Source organism: Sinocyclocheilus anshuiensis, unplaced genomic scaffold (assembly GCF_001515605.1).
Source record: "Sinocyclocheilus anshuiensis isolate Anshui unplaced genomic scaffold, SAMN03320099.WGS_v1.1 scaffold20, whole genome shotgun sequence".
NCBI classification, from domain to species: domain Eukaryota; kingdom Metazoa; phylum Chordata; class Actinopteri; order Cypriniformes; family Cyprinidae; genus Sinocyclocheilus; species Sinocyclocheilus anshuiensis.
The window spans coordinates 1,946,287-1,965,616 of record NW_015558646.1 but is presented as its reverse complement, the minus strand read 5'-3'; the positions used below and the strand labels follow the sequence as shown (position 1 = coordinate 1,965,616).

Sequence of the window (19,330 nt, the reverse complement as noted above, 5' to 3'; positions counted from 1 at the left end):
AGGTATTATAATTATTATTATTATTATTACTTATTTTTGTGTTGTTGTTGTTGCTACTGTTGTTGTTATTAATATATTTATTATTATCATTATTATTGTTTTTTTATATTTTTTATATACATTTTAGTAGTGGTGAACAGCTGAAGCAGGCCGTGATTGTCCTTTTTTTATGTTGAAACGTGTGAAACGGTCTACCTTGATAGGAGGTGAAAGGAATCACACCACTCATCAGCCAGCTGTGAGAATCCATTAGTCTTTGCGAGACAGACCTTAAGGACACCATCAGGGAAGTCAAAATCTTGAGCTCCGTTATATTTATAGTTTGGTTGGGTAGAGTGGGGTAAGCTGTGTCATTTTTACTCAAGTTGTCCTCTAGGCAAGGAGAAATGAGATAGCAGGAAAACTAATGCTCCTAATTGTATTTCAGGGTAACTGGTATCAAATGAATTTAGAAGATGCTGTTATCAACATAGTGCCAAAGAAATTAAATAAGTGGTTCAGTGACATCTTGCCAGGGTTATTATAATTCCATAATATAATATAATATTTCCATAATGTAAGAAGTTAGTTTTCAAGGCAACATTTAGTTTAACATATGTTAAAATGTGTTAAAATAACTAAAAATGAAATAAAAATGAATACAAACTAATTTTTAGATAAAACTGGCAAAAAGAGCATGCCTAAATCTTTAACTAAAAATAACATGAAAGCAAAAGATATAAAAAAATAAAATCTGATTCTAAATAATAACAAAAACTATAATAGTATCTCAGTGATACTACAATAACACTGCAACTTACATGTTACAGGTAACAGTACTGTGTCAAGTGGTATGTTGAGTTATTGATTTTATTTTAAATTAAAAATATGAACAAATATTTTTATAGTAGGCTACTTTTGTCAGAGTATGTATATTATAGTACATGCATCACAATACAACAGTATATAATTGTCTCTTTCTAAATATATGGCCACATGACCATAATTACTAGGGCAGTTTCCCATTGACACATCTTACCCCACTTCCTCATACTTATGAAGCAGATTTTGAGCAAATTATGTACATGAATCGCCAACTTATTTAGCACAGAAACAAGTTTATATCGCTTCTGTCTAACTATTTTTTTAGATGTGACCTTTCCTTTACATCTAGGTGATTTGCATTTTATTTTCCTCCTTGTTTTGTTCCGTGATATGAAACGGCGCAGTGTGATCCATATTCAAATATATTAAAATGAGTAGCAGTGTGTTTGCATGTGAAATTGAGAAACAGTGTTGGGGTTCAAAGCCTGGTCCTGTGCATGCTGATAAGTAAGGGGAGGGCCAGGCTCAGCGGGAAGCCTTGTTCCACTTTGCAAATGAAGGGGGAAAGGGCAAAAAAAAAATGGTGACCATGGCACGGTTTCGTGCGATACGCAGCCAGCCGTCAGTTTGTGACTTTGATACGGGTCTCCGAGCAACAGGTTGAATGCTATAATCAGAAATATCAGGGATGTAAGTTCTGCTAGGAAATTTTAATTGCATTGTCATGTGAAGCCTTGTCTTCGCAAAGTTTAGAGAACAGAGACAGATAGAGAGAGTGAGAGGGAGAAAGAGAGAGAGAGAATCGATTGTTGCTGGCCAAATTGATGCAGCGTTTGTCTGCGAGCTCACAGCAGATAAAGCGAGGGGCGCTGTGTTTGTCTTCAGGTGGCCTTTTCTACGTGTGCCACATTGCCATTTTGATGTGTTAAGTTATAATGGGTGTCTGCCATTCTCTGCTAGAGCTGCCAATAAAATCTCAGGAGGAGGGGCTTAGGTGTTGGTGCTGCTATGGCTCTGCTCCCATCCGCCCCCTCCTCCTGCTCTGCTTTCTCCTTTCAGATTCCTTTTCTCTCTTAGTCACCTAAGGCCGGCATGTCAAAGCAAAGGAGCGGGAGGAGCTTCTGTCATGCGGAGGTCAGCCATCACTCTTCAAGTAAACAGATCTGAGAGCAGAGAAGGATTCCATGTCCTTCCCTGTTTAAAGGTGTAGTTCACCCAATAATAAAAGTCTTTACACGTTATGAGAAGACATGCTCAGAAGGTTTAGTGAACCTTAATCCAATTGTTTCATAAACGGCATTAACAAAGCGCGATGCACATATCTTAACCTTTCTTTTAAATAATCGTAACTGAAGTCCCCTTAATGAGTCACATACAGCTTACTTATTGATTGTCTCTCTCTAAAGAAAGAACAGCCAGAAAGTGCAGACATCATTTCATGACTTATTGATGCGTTAAGAGGCAGCAAGCTAATAACACTCTCTGTTCGCTCGCCTCTCTCTCTTATTCTTATCTTCTCTACTTAGCGTTAGGGTACTATTAAGCTTTAAAGATGGGGTATGCAAGAAGAAAGCCTTATGGGCACGCAGCTTGTGGCTGTTAGTTATCCAGTTATGCCAAGAGTCACAGAGCTCCTTAGGTAATGGCTATTAAATTGAGTCAAGGCATAGAAGCCGCCTAGAGACACGAGAACTTTAGAAAGGCAAGCACTACTCCACCCCGCAGCCATTCGGCTGAGAAGGCTTGGAATGGGTGTTACATCCAACATCTGACAGCTCATAGGTTCATTGCGTTTTTAACTAAATCAAACATTTCCATTAAGAAAATGAGAGCTCATTCTGCAATATCGATCTGTTTATTTTAAGTGGTAATGCAGTTTTAGATGTTCAAAAGGATGTTTCATTGTATAAAGGCCTTAGAATCAGCGTTTGTCAGATTTAGAACGGCATACAAATCTTCACTTTTACATCAGTGAAAGATGATTGATGTTAGGATGAAGGATCACATTAATTGGGTCATACCGTTGAAGGACATTTTACCTACAGTAGGTAAATAAAAGTTGGATTTTGTTTGCATGCTCTTATATGGATTCTCAGAAAACCACTCGGTTCAATTCTTAGTGTGTATTAACAATTACAGCATTCAATTAATGTCCATATTGCAAAATAATCAATGGAATGTTCCATTGTTGTCCTAAAGAACCCCTCATTGATTAGCCCCTCTCCTGTATGTGCATGTAAAACAGCATTTTCCACATAAACCTACACCACAGATTCATTTTATATTGTTTAAAATAGCCATTCTCCAATCCAGCATTTCACAGAAAGGTTCCTCCAGTACGGCTTTTATTTTAAATGATGAAATTATGAAAAAATACTTCAAGTCCTCTTATGATGTGAATAAACATTGTGAAGTTCTGCACAAATTAGAGAAGAATATTTTGTCAATTAAGACATGCTGTTCTACAGTTTGTATCAAAGGCATCTAAAATGTGCCATAAAATGCTTATATTGTTGTTTGCTATAACGTGAGTGCAATAATCCTATAAACAATAATGCTGTGTACCCTAGATACTATTGCAGCCTTTAGATTTTAAGATTATTGCATTTCTGCATCCCTCATATAGCCACCAGCGAATGTTTCATACCTGGATAAATGGAAAAGTGTTTTGTATGTAGGAAAATCTTTGAAATTAGAGAGAGAGAGAGAAAAGGTAATAAGCCATCACCGTCAGGTGGAGGAGATCCCACTCTTAATTTGTTTATGAGACTATTGTGAATATCAGATAAAATATGAAATAATGCATGGTCTGGCTTCTCTGTTTGCTTGTGCCGTCTGTAGGGATTCTGCCAGTCAGAAAATAAATAAATAAATAAATAAAAAGAGGCAGGCAGTTAATTCATCTCCCTGCTTGAAAGTCTCATTAAAACGCTGATGAGTTTAAGGATTGCCTGAGGTAGAGAGAGAGCGAGCGACAGAGTCTTCTTTATAGCTCTGCAATCTAATGCTCGAGGCTGTGCATCTGCTGGGTGCAAAACAAAAAGCAAATGGGCAATCCAATCTCCAATCAATACTAGGCACTTTTCCTTTTAAACACATCATGAATATACACTTACTTATACATGTGTTTGCCATGCAAATGCCACGGTCTGTGAAGTCCGCACGCGACCACGCTAAATGATGACAGAGCTTGCTGGTGTGGGAATTGATCTGACCTTTCTCATTGGTGGAGGGATATAAATCACTTTGTATGGACTTTATTACGCTGTTAAGGGGGGACACAGGCTATCCTAATTTCAGTAGTAATGTTGGGCCTCAGTACCAATACAAGCAGAAGGTCACGCACGGTGAGAACAATCTATTTTAATAGACACCGGAGTTGGCAGCGTGGCCCGGAACTGTGTGCGCACCGTTTCCCCCGTGCTGATTTAAACACACATGGCTGACAGCATAGAATTGATCTAAAAGAGCTGTTTGCAGCCTGGTGCTTCACTATGAAAGTGCGGTTGGAGAGGCCTCTTCAACTTGCTCGAATTCCTTGGAAGACTCAAAAGCTTTGCTCACCATAGATACTGAGCGCTCAATAAAATGGACTTGTGCCACTCGATGCAAATGGATTTCTGGCAGATCAGTCAGATTCCACATGTGTCTAGTGCTTTGGATTTAAAATAGCCCATTTTAATCATCTTCTAGTTTCATCTCGCCTTAATTCCTTAAAGAACCACTGTCCCGTGGCTAGAAGAACTGTCACCGAGATGCTTAAATCATCTCCATGTCATGTTTTCATTAAGGGCCCGTTTTACTGCTGTTTTAAGATGACAAGACTGTGAGTGAAGATGCTGGCTGTGATTCACTTTGGTTTATCATCAGCGTGAGCGGCAGGGGGGCTGTGAATCAGCGGCGTGTCGATAAGTAGCTGCATTCAGACCACAAAGCGAACAGAGATGAATGCGCTCTCTGTTTAATTTCAGATTAGAGTCAGACAGCCTTTACCCCACTCACCCCCAAAAGCAGGCAGTCTGAACGGGGGCCACTAATGTCCTTGAAGCTGCCTTAAATTGCACTTCCACCGCAGCTCTTTTGCTTTTGCCTACCGGTGGTGTGCGTGGAGAGATATCCGCTTCTCAGCAAACTCCTCTAATGGCACAGCTCTCCAGCATGGCTCCTTTGCCTGTGCCGACAGTCAATCAAGACTGCAGACTGCCTCACACCTCCGATGAATAGATCATTTTCATTTCAAATCCACCATTAATCAAGCTAGAGTTGCAGCAATCAGCAGGCCTGAGCGCAGGCCAGAATGCAGTACATGTGGCACCGCGCAGAGATGCATTGGGACTGGATAGGGAATAGACACACAAAGAGCAAAGCCACGAATGTAATTTCTCTCCCCGTTACCTCCAGGACCGTGAGCCTCAGAGCTCCCTGCGAAGAGGATGAATGGTCAGAGGCAGCAAATGGAATCGTTTCATGAGGAAAAAGAGTCACGAAAACACAAAGCCATCTATTTGTGAAACAAAACAACTTAGCATTTAACTGTTGAACTGAATTTATGAATCTATCTATCATATAATCTGTCTCTGTCTGTCTGTCCTGCATTACTATGCACAGCATTTCTTATATAGAGCAGTTTATGTATAATAAATGAAAAAGACAATTTTCATGTATTTTTCAATGTATTTTGCTATGACTAGAGCACTGCATCAACATTAGGGACCAGAATGATCTGTGTAATACTATCTAATAGTTTCTTAATAATAGTCAGAATTTAGTAAACAAGTTTAGCTGCTGCATTCACTTTCATGTGTTTTGTGGGCTGTTGCATGTGTCTAAAAATAACTCTTGGGTTTTACCCAGCCCTGTATCCAGAACAAAGCCAGTGTGACCGATCATCTAAAAGCCTCTTCCCCAATGAACAAAAGTCTTCATTACAAAGCCTCATTGATTATCTATGGCGGACATTTATGCAGCGAGAGCAAAGAACTCTGACACTAGAGGCTGTGTGTTTTCAATGCCTCTAATTTATTTGAATTAACTGTGTCAATGATGAACTGAGGCTTTATTCAGCCTTAAATCAAAGCTAGGAAATGGCCAAGGAAGTCAGGTGTGTCCTTACGGTGTGTTGTTTCACATAATGAGCGATCTATGAAACAGCTCAAATCAGCTCTCCACATCTATACCTCCAAGCCTTTTTGTCTGTTTCCTGAAGCTGATTAAATTGTAAACTTGATTCTTATATGAATATTTGAGGTGTTTCTTTTAACCCAAAAGGTATCAGTTAACTTCATATTAAATGTGACCAAATAAGGGCAGATGTTCTCTCTCAGGTCATGATGTTTCTCACAGAGGGAGCTGTTGAGCTAGAAATAAGAGCAGTGACAAAATTGCTGCAGATAATCATGCACAATGAGACATGCACAATATATGCACGTAAGAGAGCTTGAAAATAAAAGTTTTGAAGCAAATGGCAGTTTGAAAAATTCAAAATTGTATGCCATCCCTCCACATTTTTTGTCTTCATTTCTAAAACATTCATGAAAATTAAATCCAAATAAGAGCTGCATATTTGTGCAAATGCTGAACAATTGGTATGAGCAAATATTTTGTGACTGATTCTGGCAATTATTAGTATTTTTTTTTCAAGAATCTAAAGGTGTTTCACTAGGTTCAGTATGAATGTCACATATATTGATATTTTATTCATGGACTTGCCTTCCTGCATTGCATTATGGAGACATGCTTATATCCACATGCTTATCAGCCTCACAAACAGAGCTGAAACTTCCCTCTGCGCTGAAATGTCACTCAGCTGATGGACTGTGCCCATTTAAGGTCTGTCGCATGCACCATGTGATAGCATATGTCTTTGAAGCCGTGAATGAGTGTGAAGACACAAGTCAACCTGTCTACCGTTCTCTCACCTAGAGCAGTTTCAGTTAGCCTCTGGTTCTTTCTCATTTATCCCAGTGTGCTTCGCTCTTGAGGAGCAGTTTGTGCGATTATCTCAGAAATACCAATAGTTGAAATCCTTCTCTGCAATGAAAGTATTCCTTTACAAGATATACGCTGTGCCGTGGTCATTAGCCTGAGTTCAGAGAGGTGATATTAAACAGTAAGTTGATGTTCAAACAGTGATGGATGTGTCTACCCTTCTTGCTCTGTCTGTATCAGACTTTATGAATACCGATCCACAATTCCCTTCAAATAAGCTAATCTGTGAACTGTAGCGGAGTAATAAGCAGCTAACTCCCACTCTACAAATTCTGCAACATTTTCAAAATCTCTCTGGTATTTTATGCTATCAACTTACCTCCCCTTAAGAATCAAATATGCTATTTCCTTTGTACATTACAGATGCGGAGAGACAAATATAAAGTGATTGAAGAAGGAGTTATAGTTTAGTATCATATAATGTGCTGGGTTCTGAGTTTTTCATCTATCATCTATCTATCTATCTATCTATCTATCTATCTATCTGTCTGTCTGTCTGTCTGTCTGTTGTTGTTGTTGTGAAATTATATATATGCTGTATACACGCTATGTAATATATAGATGCTGTATTACCAGTAATTTCAACCTAACCCGGCTCTTTCCAGACTGTCAAAATGCATCTTACACTTCCCTACTTGTCAAAAGCTTTGTCAGAGTTCTAGTGTGCTAGCGCCCTTAGTATTTGCACGATCACCCAAGGGCATGTGGGTAGTGAAGCAGTGGAGGACAAAGGTGTGTGTTTACCTATAAATATCCCCCAGCTCCACAATCTGTTCATCGGTATTCATAACACATAAACATGGCCCACCCACACCCTCTACCCCCTGCACCTGCACAGCCCAGACTTCCCTCAGTGTCCCCCGAGGCTCCATATCCAGACAGACCCCGTTCAAGGTGTATTCCTCTGTCAGTGGTTCATCCCTTTCTGTTTTCGCTCTGTGAATCTCTGGAGCTACTCAGGTAGTTGTTTATTTGGGCTGTCAGGAGCCGGGCGACCGATGTGACTGGTATCACTCGCTGCTCGTTAGACAGTTTTGTGATTCTGCCCAGTGGCGTGTTATAAAAGAATTACAAGTCACGCATGTGTGTAACTTGAAAGGCTTTCGGTCTTTTCTTTTCTTGAGGGCAAAGATCGATAGGCCTGTTCTTTACTGCTCACCCTCTGTACTTCTTTCCCTTTCTCTGTGTGCGAGTCTGATTTATTCTCTGCTCCCAGGGAATTGTCAGCACCTCGGGTTGATGTCTAAACTTTCTCATATATCAAAATACATTATAATTTGCTCCATTTGTGTGTCCCTCTGAGATGCGTGTGTCAGCTATCTGTTGTCACAGAGGCTGCCAAGAGCAATATGTTTTCTAAAGTGTATGAGTGCAATTACATATGTTTGATACAGATATCTGCCTTCTTTAAAAAAAATAAAATAAATCTTCTCCCTTTCAGGTCAGAAAAATGGTTGGATCTCTGACCTGTGAATATGTATTTTTTTTTCTTCCACATTTTATCTGTCAATCTCTATCTGCAGTTTGAGCTAAGTAATTGCATCCAATCCAGGTCCTTTTAGAGCCTCGGTTGTGAAGGGATGTCATTGAACCAAGGAGCTTCTCACAATAGAGTGGCGTTATCGCCTGGCCAGCGCTGTTTACAGGATCCTAAGGGAAGCTGAGGAGAGAAAGAACACTTTTATTTCCAGCCTCACCACTCCTGTATGGCAAATCCTCTCCTCCAAAATGGGCATCCGTTAAGGAGAGCGGACAGAGGCTGACGATTCCCAATCACACGCTTGATGGCCAGCGGCCAGCATAGACGGAGCTCACTAGTGTTTGTATTGCTTGAGGTGTTCAGTTGATGTGACGTGAATGTGAATGGGTAATCTAGAATTGCACATCTCATTCAGAAGGGAAAATGGGATTTGCTTATGGTTTTAGGGTTTTGTTGTTTGATCCATTTCTTTCAAATGTTGCATGTTAGACGTAGTTTGCAGTGAGTCACGTGGTGGGGGATTGTTTATATTTCACTAACAATGGATTCAGTGGTATTAGAGTGCCCCTTCTCACGGAGCCCTTGTTATCTTTGTTTTGTCCCTTTTTATTTACTCTTAACGATCCAGAAATGTTTTTATTTCATCAGCTGGGATCTCCTGTGGCTAGCGGCTCATTTTGAAGCATATTTCAACCTTAAGGTTTTTAAGGTTGAGTACAAAAGCTCTCAAATGATCAAATCAGTCAATAAATCCTTAATTATGATTTGCAAAGTGAGGGATTTCAGGAAAACACATATTCAAATAATAAATGGAGCGAACGTAAAAGGATTTGTTGCTTTTTTCCCTCTCCATCCGATTAGCACCCCATTGATGGTGACTAGTAATTATGCGCAGCACAAAATGTATTGTGGATTTGCACTCTTTCTGCATAGGAATTAATTAATTTCTGCATAAACTATACACTGTTTGGTTTCTGTGTTTAGTGATATTAATGTTTGAACAGTTGTTGTTATTATTATTATTATTATTATTATTAACAACATTTTGTCACGATGCACACACACGAGGGAGCAGGACACACACAAAACATGGAACAGAGTCTGACACATTTTTACCTGTAATATGTTTTTCACATTTGCTTCATTTAAAAAAAAAAAAAATTAAATAGAAAAAAACCCTGTTTCAGCATTTAACGTGCCATTTTAGTCATAAGATAGCAATTGCATTGCATATCATTATGCAGTGTGATCTGAGCTCTTTTGTTCTACCTGAAAGGCCCTTGTGTAAAGAAGGCCTTTTGTCTTTCCGTACTGCTAAAGTATATATGCCAAATATATGCCATTACTGTGCTGTCTGTTCCCTATTACCTTTACTCATTCTTAAGTGCCAAAGGAGTGCTGGCAGATGCACAAATGTTTTCTAAACAAACTGAAAAGATTTCACTTTTCATTAACTAAATAGAAAAGCCTCAAAATTGCAGTAAGGTCTGTCAGTTTAATGCGAATACAAGTAGCTTGCTTGTTTAGGGGTTATTATTGTATGTGGAGATCAATAACCCTCAATGCGCTTCAGTGAGGATGTAGTGTTTTTTAGTACATGTTTTAAAGTTAATCATCTGTTGATGGTTGTCCAACGAGAGGCATGTTTTCATTGTGAAGAGACATTATTGGAAAAACTACATTTTACCTTCTAAAGTTAATAAGGTAGAATTGGAGAGGGGATAGTTTGGGTATCTGTAACGTCTTTATTTTAAGGGTCTCCTGAGCCTCAAACTCATTACATACCAAATTAAAAGACATAATCTAGCTGTACCCTGTTCTGCTTCCTTCTCCCCATCAAACTTTTTGTACAGGATGAATGCAATGAACTCCAGTCTAATTGAAGTTTAATGAAAGTTTCCCACTTTCCTGCCAATTATCGGTGTACATATGTCAAGTGATGGACCATAACTTTCATGCATAAACCTCTTTAGGTACCTCATCATCTCTCTCTCTCTCTCTCTAGCACTCACACACTCGTCCTCCTATGCGTCTTATTCATACACATTTAATGGATGCATACATACTGTCCGTCCGTTCATTCATGCATTAACTCTCTTGTGTAATTCAAATCCTCGCGCAAGATAAAGAAGCAATAATTCTATTGTAAACCACTTAATGGTTGTTCACGGGTGACCTTGTCTTTTGTTTTATGGTTTGTTTGCCTTTGTTGGTGGAGATTATTTAAATCTCAAATGCCTTATGCTACACTGGGGCATCCTGCTCCGAAATAAATCTCAATACACATTGTATCATCCGAGCATCACAGCTACAGCAATGAAATATTGATACGCCTTATCTATAAATCTCACATGGAAATGGTGCCCTCCAACAAATGTCTGACAGTAACGCTGACACCTTGGCATTACAGCTCATGATTTGGTATTTTGCAAAGCGCATCTTCTTTCTTTTTTATGACAAGCAACGTTACTTCATGGCAGTTTATGGCGAGAGGAGACGGGAAGGGGCTTAATGAAATAGTCCTTGCCTTCCCCTGATTCTGAGAATGAATATCGCACAGAGGAAGCCTGAACAGAAGGGCAGGGCTCGCAGCCACTAAACCCTGACTGTAAATCTTTAAGAAGCCAACCAGCAAGGAGTTTGTCTTATTGTGTAATGCCATCACAGTGGACACTAATGCTGTCGAGTCTTTGATCTTTAAATTCACTCAGATCTCAGCTCATGCTGTGACGGTATTCACATGCAGGTTTTCAACATAACATGATTTGAGATAAAGAAACAGTTTTTTTATGATACCGTTTTAGTTGAGTGAACTGACTGGCCTTGAAGAGACTATACATAGACTAAAAAAATAATAAAAAAAGAAATAGCACAGATGGAACGCAGGAATGAGCCTAGACTGAACGTACCCTAACACAGTGAAAATTGCATGCGGTTTGAATCTTTGGTAATGAAAACTAGCCAATAGCCTAAATATTTGTTAACCTGAAAAGGTGACGAATGTTCGAGCACACACTGTTGGTGGGTGCTATGGAAGCACAAGACAGCAGTCATTAGTTTAAATTGCCACGTCCCAGAAATGGTTACTGCGAATAGGACAGGGAATCTTTTTCAGAGTTATCTTTATTCCCCTCCCCTCCAGATCATGTGAAATGGCATGTTCAAGTTATTAATGCGCCAGTGTTGGTCCCCTGTAAACAGTGTTATTTTGTTGTTAATCTTACTAATGATATCCCAAAAGGATGCCTGTTTTATTCTGCTTGGGCTTCCAGCAGGGCTCTCTATTAAGAAGAGGAAAGCTGCTTCTGAGACAAACAAATTTATTGCTGAAAAGCAGAAAATTACCCATAACGAGCCCATACTTTCAGAGGAACATCAAAAGAAATATTAACATTTTCCTCTTCTATTAATTTCCGCATGCAGTACCACACACTGTTACCACTCCAACTTTTTTATAGCTATAATAACGTTCAAAATCCTGATTGTACTGGACACCGTGGCATTATCCTATTTATTGTAGTAATCAAACTATGCAATTAATTTCTTAAGTGCTCACACTGGGAAATGAAGTATCTATTCATAGATTCCATAGGCTGTGTGTGTCACTGTGTGGTGTAGGAGAGACGCACGAATACAAACAAGATGTAAACCGTCTTTAATAATCCATATAAGGGTAATCCATAATAGGGAAATAGCATACACACATACATGTGTAACTTCGACGAGACCGGACAAAGAAACACTGAACTGAATACAACTTATATAGGGGTGCTAATGAGGGACAGACAGGTGAGGAGGATCAACTAATAATGACAAAACAGGAACAGGAACATAACCAAATATGGGCACAGAGGGAGACAAACAGTCCATAACTGTGACAATGTGGTGCTAAATCATTTTATTTTGTGGTAAACATGGGGTCTAGCCAGAACATAGAAAGGTTTCTGACAAGATGCGCGTTAAATATCGCATGCGATTAATCGTGCAGCCCTAGTGTCTATGTAGGGAGCAGCTTTCTGAGTCAGAGATGAACCCTCAGAAGTGATTGATTACATCTGCGTGCCACACTTGTTGCGCTCCGCATGGGAGATTTCACTCACTCCAACAGAGTTAGGCATTAGCATGTAGCTTAGCTAATGATCAGCCTGTCAGGCACAAAGCGGGGCACCATAATAGGCTTAAAATGCCTAGCAAATAAAAATGTGGTTAAATAGTTGTTTTTTAATTAGACTTTTGGTGTTGATTGAATTATAAGTATGTTTGCTATTTACACTACTTTTCAAAATTTGGTGTCAGTAATTCCTGTGGATGTTTGTAGGAAATTAAATAATCGTTACCTCCAAAGGATGCATGCTCGGTTTTGGAACAGAGCTGAGATTTTTTCATTTGGTCCCTGGTGTTTGCGTTTCATCAGTGGCGAGGCCTGTGAAATGAGTGAGTCAGTGCTGTTATATTAGCTGAACTCAGAGCTGGCTTTTTCTCACCCTTGCTACTCCCCGAGTACCTGGTCCAGAGAGGCACACACCACACTATCCCTATCCATCTCCATCATCTGTCTGCCCACAATTCTCTCGCTCACCCCCTATAAAAATCATTGCAACATGCCATCAGAGTATTTTAAACCAACAGTGTTTTAGCTTTTAAAACCAACCTGACAAGCTTGTAGCATCATTGAAAAAGCTTAAACTTGTGCCCTTGCCCTCTCGCTCGATTTTCTTGCTTCTGTTCTCTCACAAGGCCTTTCCTCAGACAGAGTGTTAACCTCGGCTTTGTGAGCCTTGATTAGGGGACAGTAAATCCCCAGTTGTGGGTTTCCTCCAGCATGCTACTAATGACACGGAGTCTACCCTTTAGGTTGTTGTTAGTGCTTTGAGTAGATTTGTAGCTACTGCCCAGTGTCCTCCTATTTTGGCTTTATTGTTGAGTTGGAAAAGTTAAAGCAGATGTTATTAGCACTGACCTCGGGAAATATCAGCGATTGAATCCCAAAGCTAAGCTAACAAGACTTAAAGAAATTGTAAGGCACACTATACAATACTGTTCAAAAGTTTGGTGTTGGCAAGTGTGTGTGGGTTTTTTTTTTTTTTTATGAAAAATGCAGTAGAAACAAGAATATTGTGAAATATTATTACAATGTAAAATATGTTTTTCTATTTTAAGTATATTTTAAAATGTGATTTATTCATGTGACTGTAAAGCTGAATTTTCAGAAGCCATTACTACATTCTCCTTTTCTTTTCTTTTCTTTTCTTTTCTTTTCTTTTCTTTTCTTTTCTTTTCTTTTCTTTTCTTTTCTTTTCTTTTCTTTTCTTTTCTTTTCTTTTCTTAACAAACAATTCTTATTATCATGTTGGAAACAGTTAACAGTTAGCTGCATAATATTTTTGTTGAAATTATAATATTGTTTTCAGGATTCTTTTACAAAAAGAAAGTTCTAAAGATCAGCACTTGTTTGAAATAGAAAACATTTTAAACATTATGCATGTCTTTACTGTCAGTTGTGATCATTTTAAAGCGTCATGGATGGATGGATGGATGGATGGATGGATGGATGGATAGATAGATAGATAGATAGATAGATAGATAGATAGATAGATAGATAGATAGATAGATAGTTTTTCTATTTTAAGTATATTTTAAAATGTGATTTATTCATGTGACTGTAAAGCTGAATTTTCAGAAGCCATTACTACATTCTTCTTTTCTTTTCTTTTATTTTCTTAACAAACAATTCTTATTATCATGTTGGAAACAGTTAACAGTTAGCTGCATAATATTTTTGTTGAAATTATAATATTGTTTTCAGGATTCTTTTACAAAAAGAAAGTTCTAAAGATCAGCACTTGTTTGAAATAGAAAACATTTTTAACATTATGCATGTCTTTACTGTCAGTTGTGATCATTTTAAAGCGTCATGGATGGATGGATGGATGGATGGATGGATGGATGGATGGATAGATAGATAGATAGATAGATAGATAGTCTTATTACTACAAATGGTATATACAGTGTATTTATTAGTGACATTATTGTTTTCCTCTGTTTTAACTGTTGATACTTTTGACATCCCTGTGTTAGATATAATTAAGTACTTATTATATGAGCTGCAATCTGCACCTGGGTTGCTTACTCAGAATATCCTCACGTCAACCCTCTTGAAGAATGTTTGTCCACTCTAAGACCCATGCAAAGCCTCTCATGTCTCTGAGTCAGAGCTTTGACCCTCTCAGACAGACCTTCTTGTGCCGTGATCATTCGTACCGTGTGTATCAATAAAGCTAAAGCCATACACCAATCACAAAACGGCGCCACGACTGCGTCCGCATCCCTACTGATCCCCCTAAGACACTGCTGGCGCTTTGAAGTCCAGACTTGAAAGGACTACAGTGAGTGCAGAGAGAGATGGAGAGCAGTAAACAGTGATTATGTAGAGATTAATGAAGCTGAACCCATGCTGACACCACTCAGCCTCCGGACAGCAGCCGCAGTCAGCAACTCCAGCATCACTTCAGTGCACCTGTCCACCTGAGCACACCTGCAAGATTTACAACACAGACCAGCCAATATACGCTTGAGTACAGGGTGATAAGAAAAACAAGACAGAAAGTCCATTTGAATAATTAAAAAGGGAAATTAACCGTATTAGTTATAGTTAAATAAGTTGTTGGTTGTGAATTATATGCATATTCAAATTAATTAATTAATGTGTGTATTTATTTATTTTAACAAATGATAATTTATAATTGCTTTATGAAAATGATATATTATTTTAATATTGATATTATATGTTAATTTTATACTAGTGTATTATTTGCTGTATTACAACATTAGATCATTGTATTATCATTGTAGTTCTGCAAGTTACTGCATTTGCTATTCTTTCATTTGGTATAACTACAATATCATCCAGACTCCAGTTCATTGCATTAGATCTAAATATACATAGATCAACTCATGTGCGCACTGCTCTTTCCTCATTCCAAAAATTTGTGGTTGACTAATATTTTTTCTTCTCAGCCCAAAAAAACAAAACAAACAATAATAGCATTTCATTCTGCATTTTTACTTGTATTCTTCTTTTTTTTATTCTACATACTTTATAATGGTGTAAATGGGTGATGATTCAAACTGAAGTTGCCTGAATCATTATTTCTATATGCTTCATGCATGATTATTTATCAGTATTAAATGTGGCATGCGTTGCCTCAAGTAATATTGTCACTGATCAAAGTCTCCAGAGTTTAAAAGTTGATATAGAAACCCTTTGACAGTAACTTCAGTGCAGTGTTTAACAGACTTCATAGCCAAAGATTTCTGAGGGCTGAGTTAGGTGCTGGGCTTAATATGCTTGTCAAGATGTTGAATTTTAAATAAGAGCACTGGAGTTCATCAAACAGTATGAAGTAGGAAGGCAACTACCGCCTACACAGTATAGGAGAGAGAAAAAACGGAGACACTTAAAATAAATTAATAAATACATAAAATAACATATAATAAAGCCCAACTGTACACTGTGGCTCAGTACAATTAAGCATGAACTCATAGACTCAAGAGTCGTTTCAAATAAAAAAAAAATAGTTCCTTGTCTTGGATCACACTATAATTCTTTCTTTGGCCACAAATTAATCAGCATACCCATAACCTATTGTTTGTTTGTTTGTTTGTTTATCTGCCTTTTACAGTATCTGCCCAAATCCTGAAAGCCAGCCTGGACACAATGGAACGGCATATTCAGAGGCTGGAGAACGACATCCAGAACTTCCCCAAGACTGATGACAAGCAGGATAAATTTGTTGACAAAATGTCGATATCCTTTGAGCAAATGTACTACTTTTGTCTCCTATGCTAAACAGTTTTGTAGGCTTCTATGCTGGAATGAGGTGCTGAGGTCCCTTTCCCAGTAAGAAAAATAATAATAATTCTTAATCAGTATTTTTGTTTTGTTTTCCATTTTCTAACTACAAACGTTTGGGGATTCAAAAGTTTGAGGTCAGTAAGATTTCTTATGTGATCAGCAAAAGCTGTATTTATCTGATTTAAAAAAAAGTTTTCTATTTTAAGTATATTTTAAAATGTAATTTATTCCTGTGATGGCAAAGCTGAATTTACTGCAGCCAGTCTTCAGTGTCATTCTGTCAAATCATTCTGTTAATTTAATGCTTAGGAAACATTTCTTATAATTATAGAAATTATAAGAAAAAATGGGGAAAAAAAACAGTTTTCAGAAATTATATTTTGATTTAATCTATTTAATAATAAATATAGACATATTAGGTTTATACAACAAGAAAAGAAAAAAAAAACCTGGAATAAGAATGGAATAAGAAAAAAAATGAAATATATTCCCTGAAAACAAGCCTTATTTTCACAGTTTGGCTTAAGTAAATGTATCTTGTTTTAGGGATGGTTAAATGTTTTGACTGGAAAACAAGACAAAAATACTGGATAGGCTTGGATAGGCTGTCTCAAAGTGAGATGTTTATCAGCGTTCTCCTCGTCTCACAAGCTCTCCAAAGGGAGTTCAGCTTGGGTGCTATTTATACTGCACAACTTTCTCCCCACAGACTCTAATGGAGGGCTTCTTAGCCTTCTACACTTATAACCTCATGCTGATTTCATCTGCTGACCAGCCACAGGCCCCCTCTCTCCAACTTTCTGAGGGCTATCAGCTCTCAAAGCACCTCTCCCATTTCGATAACAGAAACGCTGCCCTCAAATCGAATTAGATGCCACAGCACTTCTCAGACTCTACGAAGTGAGGAAGTTATACACTTGTTTGACTTTTGCTTTCTGACATGTGAAATGTTTATGCGAGCCAAAACAGAGCCAAATGGTGCTGATTTAGGGAAGTTTGACTTTCGTGCCGGTTCTGAGCGACGGCCTGACTTTTATATTCCCGCTGTGATTCCCACCGTTCCTCGGTGGTGTTATTAACTACAAGTAAGAACCATTAATCAATGACTTGTCAAGTCTGAGAGTCTTCCCATATGTTCCCCAAGCACAGGAAAGACAGCAGTTAACCTTATTTTAGCTCTTTGTTCACGAGCTTAACGTCGAGATTTATGGGGGGGCTTACGCAGCACTTTGGGTGGCATAAGAGTAATAGCCCCGGCACGCATTAAAAATCTGCTCCAAGTCAAAGAGGGCTGCTTAGGTTTGTATGATTTAAGAACAATGAGCTGCTCTCGACTGCAGTGCGGCACAAAAAAACAAGCCAGAATACCTCTGTGGCCTTAGTGACAGTATTGATTAGCAGGACTCGGGGAGGATTGGAACTTGAGTGAGGGGAAATGGAGAGGCACGGATCCACTGCGGCAGCGCCGGGGCCTCACTGCGTCCCCGGAGGATTGTAAAAGCCAACCGGGCCCCGAGTGCAAGGACGGCCGCATCTCGTCCCTGTCTCACCTGATCTGTCATCAGAGCCGGCGCACAGCCCAAGCTGAATGCAGTCACGTCCGTTTGATGATTCGAGAGGGGTTTCTTAGCAGCAGAGAAAAAAAAGCGAGTGAGAGAGCCGTGGCTGAAAGGGAACTGCTCCACCCTCATTGTGCACCAGTCGTAACTCGTTTTCAGAGGCGTCAGAGCCCGGCTGCAAAGATGCTGACTGACAGCATGTTCAAACACAGCTGCGCCAGCTCTTTTGCGGATGACAGGGCAGACATTGTCACTGAGCTAAAGGAGGCCGAAAGCTGTTTCACTTGGCCATTGTGGACAGCAGGCTAGATGTTATGGAAGGAATGACTGAATTTGTGAACATGGAGGTGGTTGGGTGTGTGCGCGCTTTCTGCTAGATGTGCTCCATTGCTCGCCATAGCAACAGGCTTCTTGGTCACCTTTTTATGAGTTTGACCTCAATGTGACCTTTTGACAGTGTGCATACGCTATTTTAGAGTCGCAGTGCAGGAAGTGTTTTAAAAACATTCGCTGTTGAGGGGTTGTTTAAACGGGTTGGGAAAGGAAATTTGCGTGAATGAGGAAAAAAGACAGATGTTACCGTGTTTACAGTGTTTTCTTTGCCTGTAGATACTCATCCAAATCACACTACTCCAGGTGGCCACTGCCAGAATCTTCAGATTTCTTCCTTTTTTCTGAACTGTAGCCTTGAGATCCATTTGATTTAATCTACCCTGAAATCACACTGTTCTGTGTGTGTGTGTTTTTTTTGTTTTTTTTACTCTCTACTGCTCCAGGGAGACCCAACACAATACGATTGTGGCGTTTCATATGCAGAACATTTGTTTCTTTTCAAACTGCAGATTTAGAGCCCTGCCAGCCAGATAGGAGGAGAGAATTAACTACTATGTACCACATTTTATGAGATAAAAAGGCTTTAACTAGAGGGAGGCCGTGAGAGAGAGCGGTAGAGGAATTTTGCCTAGGTAGGTGTCAGCTTTTTTTTGGATGTAATAATAGCGGTACACATTTCACACCCCTCTGAAACTGTGGAGGTGACATTTTGCAATATTAAAAAAATCTCACCAAATATGGGAATATCATATTAGATTCACATTAAGGCGCTTAAGACTCTGGAACAAATATGCATTTATTAGCTTACATGGCGATGCACCGTTGATATATTGATCCATAAAATAGAAATGATTGTGGCAGCAAATCAAGGCCGGTTTGAGAATGCACCGAGCGCACTGTTGCAAGAGAGAAATAAACTCCTGATATGCATAAGGGTTCGTTTTTAGAGTCAAATAAAGGAATTTGCTTTTATTACCAACTGCTCAATATTCCCTTTTGCAATATGAACATGTATATGCGAGAGTGTGTTTGTCTAAATTATTAGGTCAGCTATGGGAGAGTAGTTGCAGATGCATTATGGGTATTTGGATGAAAGCAATAGACTCCCACTGCCTCATATACAATATTTAATCCATTATTAGTGCTAAAGATCCCTGTGCATCATAATTCACACTACCTGCTAACAATGAATGTTTTTTCCCCTTCTTCTGTTTTAAGTTTAGGCATGCTTTGGAGGATATTATGTGTTGTTTGTATTGCTGGAATATCCTCATAAATGCATTCACAGTGAGGATGGGGAGTTTTTCATTA

General features: G+C 38.9%; 1 protein-coding gene across 1 annotated transcript in view; it reads left to right on the top strand.

Annotated features, from left to right (window-relative positions):
- The window catches only part of diaph2 (diaphanous-related formin 2), a 420,052-nt gene that overhangs the window by 301,536 nt on the left and 99,186 nt on the right, over positions 1 to 19,330 (top strand). Inside the window, exon 25 of the mRNA XM_016477051.1 lies at positions 15,955 to 16,079. Within this exon, the coding sequence (XP_016332537.1) occupies positions 15,955 to 16,079 (125 nt within the window). The remainder of the gene's footprint in view (positions 1 to 15,954; positions 16,080 to 19,330) is intronic.